The sequence below is a fragment of the Ctenopharyngodon idella genome, chromosome 20 (genome assembly GCF_019924925.1).
Source record: "Ctenopharyngodon idella isolate HZGC_01 chromosome 20, HZGC01, whole genome shotgun sequence".
Lineage (NCBI taxonomy): Eukaryota > Metazoa > Chordata > Actinopteri > Cypriniformes > Xenocyprididae > Ctenopharyngodon > Ctenopharyngodon idella.
In genome coordinates, this window is record NC_067239.1 from 24,225,958 (window position 1) to 24,237,218 (window position 11,261).

The 11,261-nt window shown below is 37.0% G+C and overlaps 1 protein-coding gene across 1 annotated transcript; it reads right to left on the reverse strand.

Annotated features, from left to right (window-relative positions):
* Positions 1-628: 628 nt before the first annotated feature.
* Positions 629-2,946, reverse strand: cited2 (Cbp/p300-interacting transactivator, with Glu/Asp-rich carboxy-terminal domain, 2). The gene is made up of 2 exons (XM_051873891.1): positions 2,752-2,946; positions 629-2,542 (listed from the first exon to the last, which is right to left on the reverse strand). Exon 2 carries the CDS (start codon positions 2,536-2,538, stop codon positions 1,870-1,872), a length of 669 nt encoding a protein of 222 aa, XP_051729851.1. The 5' UTR covers positions 2,539-2,542; positions 2,752-2,946; the 3' UTR covers positions 629-1,869.
* Between the last annotated feature and the right edge of the window lie 8,315 nt (positions 2,947-11,261).

Sequence of the window (11,261 nt, forward strand, 5' to 3'; positions counted from 1 at the left end):
GAACATTTGATATTATTGTTAAATACAGTTCTTGTCTTGAACGAATGAGGATGAGCTCTTATTTTTCATTTCTGTATATCTTGATTTCCAAAATATGCTAATGCTCAGTCTATCAACCCTTGATGGTTTTTAGACTGTACTTGACACTAGTAAGCTGACAACTCTGAGAAGCTTCAGTTTCACTGCAGGACAAACTCTGCTGAATGCTACCTATTTGCATGATAATTATTCATGCAGTGAAACTGGATGCTTTACCCAGCACTTGGTCTTGCATTTAAATGCACATCTACAGTACGTTTTTTGAAATGTTCATTTCTTGTTCTAGTAGAAAATGTGCACAAGCTGCCCAAAGTGTCAGATGACTTAATTTAATGAGAAGACAAAAAAAAAGAGTATTCTTTGGATATTTGTTCATGTTGACTTGCGTTAATTAAGCATAAAGAGCAAATCAAAAAGACTAAAACCAATTAAAATGAAACTCTTGTTGCATGTTATATGCAGATTTATGATGTTGCAACAAAAATATTGTATTATGATTATAACAGAACTTTAATTGTAAAACTGACATGAAAAGAACATCATTACCAAAATATGGAATCATAAAAGAACAGGGCATTGACTTCAGTAATGAGCCTCTGCTGCTTTATTCATGTTTGCAAATTAAAATATAATAAATTAACATTTTTTTTTTCTAAAAATATACAAAAATACTGTAAAACTTTCCTAGAAAGCCTCAACACAGTAGTATTGCCATGTACCGCATACTATAATAAGCACAGTGGTCTATCTATTTCGAAAACCGATGAAGATGAAACTCTTCTGTGTTGGGATATTTCCACATTCCCTTCCTTACAACATTCCAGACTATGACATTCAGGATTGGAATGTCTTTTCCAGAACTTTTCGATACACTGTACTCAATTAAGCATATAGAGTAACCGGTAAATGCGCACTCTCGCTCACATTCATATCACTTCAATAGATGTTTTTAGGCTCTGATATACACACAAGCATCATGGAGGCAACATAGGCCTGAGTAGATGTCGAAAGGGTGGAGAGAAGAACAACTTGAAGCATCTGCTCACAGTTCAGTGAATCTCTGAGCAGCACAGGGTTCTGGTAAATATGGCCACTAAAGTTTATAGTACATTGCTGATTGAGACAATTACACACTATTATCTACAATCATGTCACATAACCACCAACATTATTTAGAATATGCATTCACTGACATCTGATATCACTGGAGGTCTGAAGGAACAAAACATGATTTTTTTTTTTTTTGGTCTGCTACATTAATACTGAACAGACTTTCTGGGCTTTCTTTGCTTTTCTCACTCTCCAGCCCCTGCATATGTGATGCATAGCATGACTCTTGGGCGTCCAAACCATTCTCATGCAAAACAAATCCATTTGTGTTACATAATGGCATGAACAAGCTGATAAGTTTGCTCTTGAATGATTCACTTCCATTGATGTTTTGTTTTGTGGGTTTATCGTTTGGATTTCAGGGTTCCCACTCTTTCTGACCAATGAATTTACATGATTTTGCCCATGACTTCTCCAATCATTTGTAATTTTAAAGATTTTATTTTTCTAGAAATATAAAGATAGCATTCATTTTTAGCCAAAGCAATACTTGAGCATAACTAAAAAAAAAAATAAAAAAAAATTGACTACACAAATTTCCATGACCATTTACATTACTTTTTCTAGGCCTGGAAATCCCACTTTTGAAATTCCCTGATATATCCAGGACTGTGGGAACCCTTTTGTTTACAGATCTCAGAAAACACACCAGTAATATCAGTCTCATAAAAAAAAAAGGATAAAGCCATAGAATGAACAAAAACGGAAAAGGTCGTGAGATTAACAGCTCACTCGGCTGGGCTGTTGCTTACAAACAAAGTCTGTCATGAAATCGAACTCATTCTGTCCCAGCCACAGCTCTGGCAGCTCCTTTATTCGGTCCAAGCCCATTTCTATCACCAGTGACATCAAGACCTCCTCGTCAATAAAATCCGTGTCGATAACGTTGGGGGGCAGCATTGCTGCAGGCATGTGGTGGCCAGGCAGAGGAACCCCAGACGTGTTCTGCTTAGCGTTACTGTTTTGGAACTGCTGTCCTGTCCCGTTTAACTGGTGACTGGCGGGGTGCAGTTCGTGCATGTAATGGTGATGATGGGAAGGATGCGTGTGGTGACTGTAGTAAGGCGTGTTGAGCTTTTGCAACTGCATGCTGGCAGCAAGCTGCTGCCCTTGTCCGACAAACTGGGAGTTAAAACGGGCAGGCAAGTTGCCATTGGGGATCCCTCCGTTTATATTATTCCCAGAGGCCATGGAATGCCGGATCCCGTGGTTTGCGTTTACATTCCCTCCCGCGTAATGCATGTGATCTCCCATGATAACGTTATAATGTTGTTGCTGTGGAAGCGCGTTGGAAAACTGTCCCATTACCATCCTGCGCGCGGAGTGCTGATGCCCATTCACAGCATCTGGGAAACGTCCATGGTTCATTGCCATCATTCGGTCTACCATTCCCCTGGAAAACAGTTTGCAGAAGTTAATATAAAAGTTAATATAAAATTCGCGTAAACATATAGTGCCGATCAATCTGCAAACTCGCAAAGGACATAATGATATGGTTTATTCAACATTAAAGCGAAGCTTTTTTGCAGCATGCACGAGTAAACACAAGCATCTAACGGTGTCATGAACATTCATAAACAGGCTAAACTTTGTAACCTTTACCTCTCTGCTTAAATCTGCTGAGTGCGTCGCACCACCGCAGTCGGCAACAGCAAAAAGTAACTGACAATCCCAGAGATGAAAGAGTTTACAATCCCTCCTAATCCAAGTCAATAAAAAGCGTATGCTCTCCAAATACAGACCGCATTCAGCACCAGCCTCCGCATCAAAAACATCACGAAAAAAACTGCTGCATGCTTCTCGGTCAGCACTCATATACAATCAAGCCAGGGGCGGAGCAAAGCCAACCTTCAATCTGACTACACTCAAGACTGTGGCAAGCCGTTTTATCATGTACGCTATTCCTAACTACTGTTTAAAATGTAAATATACCAGTTTTACTGTTCCTAGGGGGTAGTACTTTAAAATTTAAACTTTTCCTGAATCTGTTGAATAATAGTCATTGGATTTTTAACAAAAATTAAATTAGTACCAAGTGGGCGTTTTTCCCCACAGGTGGGGCAAAATGCCCCCACTCTGACAAAGCAATTTGCTTTATACATTTACACCGAAATCAGAGTACAAGCAGCTTTAGATTAAAATTAAAAAGACAAGCTAAAACAACAGTAGATAAATATGAATATTTATTAATGAACCATGCTGAAAATCAACCCATTTGAAAAATATTGTTAGCTGATGCTAACTGGCTAGCTAACTAGTTAGCTGGTGCTAACTTGAGGTAATTTTTTAAAAAGTCCAAATATTTTTCTTCAACCACCTAGTTGAATATTTTGATGAAAAAAAAACAAAGAACGTGGTAACTACAGTAATTATGATGGGGCGTTCTACCCCAATTATATCACTTAAAGTGAAATCCGTTTTGTCTCAGGTACTACACTTTTGTGTAGTAATGCCACTTTGACTGCCAGGTAAAGTCCTCTGCACAGCTCGCAAAGTGCGCTCAGCTGAAGTGCGCATCCAGGGCGCATAGCAGCCGCAAAGGGGGGCGCTCGTGAGCACCTTTCTGAAACCTAAAATGATGAATGGGACACCCTACGGTCTCGTGGACTTAACGGACACGCGCACACTGCAGCCATTGTAAGTCCACAAGATCGAAAGTGCATAAAAGTGTGCCATTTGGGATTCAGCCTATCACTCTCGTCAACGTAGACCATACCAACAACAAAAACATATCTTGACTTTATCTAGTAGTTATTTTGGGAAAAACAGTAGGGGGCGTTTCACCCCACTGTTCCCTATTATCTATTCCAGAATTCCTAGTAGCAATTAAATAGGCACTAGTGTGATTTTATTAAACACTAGTGTGTTACTACTAACGTTTTAATGACTCTGACTTTTCACTAAATGTGACAAGTAAAAAGCAACTGCAAGTAGTGAGATTAAAGACTTATCTACCTATCTAATAATTTATCTAGTAGTAGACTTACTGAAACTGGAATAAATTTAAATTGAATAGATACGTAGTAAATGATAAATAAGTATAGGCTACTAGTAGTATATATCTAATATGTATCTAATTGGTTAATAGTAAAAAAAAAGATACTAGCTAATATTATTTAGGCTAGTATAACTAAAAAGAAATCAGTACACTGTAAAAAAAAAAAAAAAAAATCTTTTCAAAGTTGCAAATAAAACTAATTATTGGAGTACATTTAACAAGAAAATGCTATTTCAGTCTTTATACTTCACGTTTAATTCAGTGTGCTACTTGCAGTTTCATTTTAATTATTTGTAAATTTTATTAGTAATTTCTGAGTAGAAATTGTTTCTACAGTTTTTTACAGTGCGCTTTTGTACTGGAATAAATGTTAAAACGGCTTGCCGCAAAAGTCTGGATCTGGGCTCGTGCAAAACGTGGACCTGAAGCGCGCGACCAATCCCCTTCCGTGCGCATGGAGCAACACCGCTGCACACATTACCTCATTGCGGCTATTTCTGTTCACGGCAAGAGTGAGCAAAACATGGAATCACGTTTCACAGGTTTTTAAAGGCAGTGTGCGTGCTCGAACCTCCGTTAACAAGATCAATTGATTGAGATAAACAGGGTTGCTGACACTTTACACTGCAGTGCCCGTGTCACACACATTTTTCATGTTCATGTAATTTACGCCAACACTTAACGATAATATGAGTTATATTGAGTTGTGACAAAATGATTTTAACCAATTACAAAGTTAAATACTGAAAGTGGTTTTGAAATGACTGTCAAATGAACATTCTCCTCCTGAGGTGACAGATGTTGAAAGTCTCTAAAATAAAAAGGATTTACAAGACAAAACTAAGAAAGTATAAATTCACACGAGTTAGGCTAATTTGATTTGCAATAATTTTAGTATTTGTTAAGTTTGTTGTGTGATCACACTCTAACTTGAACACTAAAGTGTCAGTTTTGTCCACAGTCAAACTTAAGCATATAAAACAGGACAAAGGAAAAAATGAGCAGCAATTAAATCCCAGGAGTGCTGATAAGACGAGTCTGTCTGCGCTGCTGCCAACTAATCTTCACGTTCTGCACGTCCAAACCAACACGCCTGCTGAGAGACGGTTGACAGTGGGTTTGATCTCAAGAAATCATGTAAACAAACCAACTTAGACATGTAGAATGTTATCATGTGCAATCATCTAACATGGCATATAACGGTCTTAAAACCAATAAGTGATCAACAATTACACTTTTTGAGCTGTTTACTTATCCGGCAAGGAAGGCATATTTTCTTAACACTGAGTTATTATTTGAGGAAATTAAGAATGATCTCATTGTGAGTCTTGATAAATAGATGCTGCCCTAATAGATAGAGAGGATAAGAGAGTAAAAACATGTTCTGGAAGATAAACATGAAAAGAACACCTGCTTTAAATTCAACAGCCTGGTAATAATGTCAAAATTAATTGCACTCTTGATCAGAGCTTCATGCATTTTAAACATCTCAACTCTAAATACAAGCCATTCCAGTTCAATTATAATGTATATGTGTTTACAAGAAAGCAGCACTATTGGTTGACATGATCATTTGTTTAATGGGCCCATTAACACAGTCATTAATTAATCCTATTGTGACCATCTTTGCATGCATGTGTGTTTGAAAAGTTTTGTCTGAGCAAAGCATCCAGCATGTGTGAACGTGAGCATTGTGCTATTGAGAAAGGCAGATAACCCTATATTCATTCAAAGCAACTGTGAAAGTTGCTTTTGGGTGAACTGTTCCTGCTAAAAATGGCAATTAGGTTTTCCCCCCTTAATTGTAATATAGGATCTAAAATGATACGCTGTTTGAAGAGAGAAAGCCAGAAGGATGATGTCCATGTTTAATGAAATATCTATATATAGACAAGCATAATCGAGAATCAGATTAATGGCCTGTACTTCATTAATTTTGAGACACTCTCCTTATTCTGTCAAACAAGAGCAAGTTATCCACATCTTTAGAGTTTGTATGCATAGAAAGACGCATCCAAGTGTTCCTTCAGTTTTAGAGGCTGCTTAGACAATAGCATTCCAGAAGCCATTTAATCCCAAAGTCATGCCTGAATCAGACTCACTGGGGAAACTAACTAATGAGCTTTACACCCTCTAAGCCTTGTGTTCGAAACCTATTGCACATTTGTGTCGCAAGAAGACACTCGTTGATTTGGGAACTTTTGTTTTGAAAGCAAATGCAACATGCTTTGTTAGTGCTTCAAATGGATTGTTTGGTTTATTGGATCTAATTTATTGCCTTAGTCTTTGAAAAAAAAAAAAAAAAAGAACACGATATTTAGTAGATGTGGTGTAAAAATGTTATTTTTTAATCTCACTGCATTGTAACCTACCAATAAAACGTCAGGGGCCATATAATTTTATTTTAGAGAACAGGGTTTATTATGGACAATAAATTACAGGTAAATTGTTATACACTCCAGGTTTCATTTGAGGATCTTGAGGATATTTATTTCATGTTAATAAAAATGTCTAATGTATTTTCCATCCTTCAGTGGAGGGTGAACATGATTTCACCAAGTTCAGCATGTTCCTGGATCAACATCATTGTTCATTCAATCAACCAATCAGATTTGAGTTGCAAGTTTACAGTTTATGTCAAGTTTAGGCTTACAACCAGGGTTAGGTGCTTCTACATCAGGGTTATTCGCTTATCATTTCCCTCTGATTTTAGAGATAAGTTATGGGTAGGTTTAGGGGTAGGGGTTAAAGGGTTAGTTCACCCAAAAATGAAAATTATGTCATTTATTACTCACCCTCATGTTGTTCTACACCAGTTCATCTGAGTACAGTGGTTCTACCTTAATATTATAAAGCAAAAAGAATACTTTTTGTGCGCCAAAAAAAAAACCAAAATAATTTTTTTCAACAACTTTTCAACACTGTTTCGAAGCTTTACGAATCTTTTGTTTCGAATCAGTGGTTCGGAGCACCAAAGTCACGTGATTTCAGCAGTCTGGCAGTTTGACATACGATCCAAACCACTGATTCGAAACAAAAGATTCATAAAACTTCGAAGCAGTGTTTTGAAATCGGCCATCACTAGATATTGTTAAAAAGTCATTATTTTGGGGGGGGGTTTTGGCACACAAAAAGTATTCTCGTCACTTTATAATATTAAGGTAGAACCACTGTACTCACATGAACTGATTTAAATATGTTTTTAGTACCTTTCTGGGCACTGAAAGTGTCTTGCTGGCAATGGAGGCCTCACTGAGCCATTGGATTTTATCAAAAATATCTTAATTTGTGTTCCGAAGATGAACAAAGGTTTTACGAGTGTAGAACGACATGAGGGTGAGTAATAAATGACATTATTTTCATTTTTGGGTGAACTAACCCTTTAAGACTACATTTTCAGACAGGAATGTTGTTCCAGGATCAACAAATTATGTCCAAGAACATGTCTTCAGTGAAGAGCATCATGTGAGACCATATAAGCTAAGGAGAGTTTTACAGCACAAATAAATGAGTTGGTAACCTCGAATACTTTCTCGCCCAAGATCACCTTTACCCTTGGGTGTTGAAATGTTTGCACCTGGTGCAGTGCAGTGGTGCGTGATACCAATTTACCCTTTTAAATTCCGGAACTGTCAATAACAGTCATGCTAGTGTGTGAATGATAATGACAAGTTAAATAACAACTGAAAACATAACAGCAGCACATGTAACAGCCATGTGCTCCTTATCTCAGGATCACTCTGAATCACTTTCCGTCTCTGTTGCTTTCACTTCTTTGTGCGTGTGAACAATCATGCACGTCCAGTACAAGCATTTAACATTGGTTGATTAGGTAATCTTATGTAAAGTTTGTTGAGTAGCTTTAGCACCCAACCTAAAATCTTTAACCTGACTTTCATTTCATTTTTGACCATTTATAATAAATTTACTCTTTACAAATTTATTTTCTGATATCTTTATATATGTGAACATAAACATTTAAATAAATATAAAAATGTATGTAACGTATGTCTTGATTAAACTCAACCTTCAATCTGTATTAAACCCAAAAAAAGAATTCTGAGCTGCTTGCTCGCTCAATTTACTAAATTAAAGCAGCATTCTTGAACATTTTGTCATTTAATTAATTTCAGTGCATACATAGGCTACAACCCATTTAAATGCATTCAACATTTAAATTTGTCAAATAGAAGTTTACTTCATCCATTTGGTTTGGACTATAAATGAATACAGTCTGTTTGTGTTAATATAACATATGCAAAAAGAGTGTCAACTTTCATTACACCATGGATAAACGTCCATTTTAGATAAGGAGAAAATAAAAGCTGTTTACCTCTTTTCAATATCACAGTGAACTGAAGTACCAGAGAACTCTCTGGACTACTGTCTCTGTGTAGCATTGTTTACATTATAGTAAAAGTACAGTAAACCCCTCTTCTGTTTACCCAAGGGGAAAAAGTTGGTTAGATTTTATAGATTTGGCACCGGGCCAGCTCTACTAGAGGAATGGGGTGCCATATTTACTCTACTCATGCGTGATTCTGTACCATTCATGCACATTTATTTTATATAGATGATAAAGATGAATAAACGATCAATTGAAATTTACATTATACGACCCCTAGATAGTGTGCCTAGTTGTTGTCTCTTTCAGAGTGTGGGTGGGATTTGAATGTCTCACTTTTCACTTTTGGGCAGTTAGCGCAATCTTAACTGAAAATGGCGACTGAAGTTAAAAGAAAAAGAATGCGAGCAACTGTATAAATATAGCCTAAATAAAATAAATATTCTAAATGTAAAGCTGGTGCTTTAGCTCAGACCTAAAAAAGCGGATGGTATACAAAAGAGAATATAAGAAAAATCTTTTATGTCGGAAACTGAACTAGCGAATCGACGTCGGTTTGTAAATGAATCACTTTTTTGACTCGGTTCTTTTCAATGAATCGGTCGAACGGTCTGAATCGCTTCGTGATTTTTAGTTTGAATCATTCGGACAACTCCCACACGTGCCGCAATGAATCGTTTGATGCATCCTCTCACGGTGTAAACTGTAAAGGGTTACTAAAGGAGAACACGGGGGACAGAAAGAGCGCTGCAAAAGTTGGATATTTACATACAATCCATTGAAACATCGTTGCTTTCCATGATGGAGATCTTAAACACCTGCCAGTGCACCCTGTGATCGACTCTGAAGGTAAACACCCTTCCCAAAACGAGTGCATCAAAACAGTAACGGTAACACAAAAAAGTACCCTTACATTACATATATGATATTCTTTGAAGTAGGCCTACATTGGCGTTCCAGGTAAATATGGCCTATAAGAATAGTAGGCTAATAGCTATGTTCAGGGTATGCTATATCAGATACCATGTTTTTACTGTGTGGTACCATAACTGTATACCATGGGACTTCATCAACACCATAATTATTATCATATGTACATCATTTCAATATGTATTTTATTTTAGTCGCAGTTTCACGACGTCACTCACACACATGGTCATGGCCGCTATGATAAAACACCACTTATAATAACCAAAGACTGTGTTTGTTTTATTTGATTATTAACACTGTAATATTAATATTGGCAAAATATTGTGTACATAAATGTAGATTCCTTAAATCCCCTCCTCTGTTTATTATAGGCTATTAAAAAATGAAATTTTTCAGATTTTTCTGAAGCCCTTAAAGGTGCAGTGTGTAAATTTTAGCGGCATCTAGCGGTGAGGTTGCGAATTGCAAACAGTCCAGTGCCAAAGCCATTGGAAGGCAAGCCTGCAATCTTTAGCCAAAAAAAGAGTAACGGCTAATGCTAACGCTCCGCCTCTGGCGGTACACAGGGAAGGAGACCAGAGGCCGTTTTTTGAATGGATGTCGATGGATGAGAGGCTTCGCTATGCTGATTAAACAGCTTTTGGGGGGAAATAGCTAATCATTTAATTAATCGACAGCCTGTTTGCTAATCTTCAGCATGTTTTGCACTAAACAATACTTTCGTTGGGAACTATATGTAGATTTTAGCTTGATAAAAATGTATTTTTTAAGAGAAGGCAGACTAGGGAATGTTGCGGCTGATGTCACTGCCATTACACGATAGGCTGAGAGGTGCCGCACGTGATTAAGTTAACCCTTACACTTTCTCCAATGGTAAGAGATACAGACCCTCTCATCTCCCTATAATATACGATCTCTGCCAGTGCTCACCCCTCCCTTTCAAAGCACATAGAGAAGCTACGGTGGCCGACACAGGACAAAGATATCGTCTGAGACCGCAGAGAGTAGCCAGTCAAGCAAAGAGGTTTCTTCTTACTTCTAACAAAGAACGGTCTCTGCTTCTAATAAACCAGACGACGACTACTACTACTATTTCTTCTTCTTCTTCATGCGTATTGAATGTAGTGACGATGCAAGATGCCTCTAAAAACATCAACAAAGAAGAAGGAGAACAATATAGTGACATAGTATAAGGTAATAAAAACATAACAGTTCATTATGTAAGGTCTTTATACATCACTGAAAACATAGTTTTGTATGTAATGTATATTATATTGCATTTCTGTCAATAGATCCTCCTAAATATTACATACTGGACCTTTAAAGCCCTTAAAATTAAAAGTCAAAAAGGCTTGTAATGCATTGTTGTAAGCCTTTCCTTGTATTTTAGAATTTTTCTGTAGAATAGTGGTGGTCAGATGTGAAATAAGTGCGCGTAATAGCATTGATGTATATGATAGATGGATAGATAGTTATAGCAGCAAGCCTCAGTTTTTATGTTATTCTGTAAATATTCTACAAAAGAAAATATCAATATTTCAGATTGTAACGTAGTTTAGCAAATAAGCAGGTCAAATGAAGGTGAACATTTTTTGGGTCAGTCAGCTCTAGTGCATTAAGCATGCATCAACGTGCCTTTCTACACGTAATGTCTGAGATTTCTTTTATGGTATGAAGTCTGTCTGTCTGTGGAATAGACTGACCTATTTCTTCACTCTCCACTCTCACATTTTAGCTCAGACAGTGTATTTCTTTCTTTCTTTCTTTCTTTCTTTCTTTCTTTTGCTTGCCTATTAGCTATATATTGGATGTAGTGCATGTATCTCAAAGCCAGTCAAC

Bases quoted from the DNA above. Each gene is read 5' to 3' on its own strand.
- cited2 (XM_051873891.1), bottom strand. From the start codon at position 2,538: ATGGTAGACCGAATGATGGCAATGAACCATGGACGTTTCCCAGATGCT.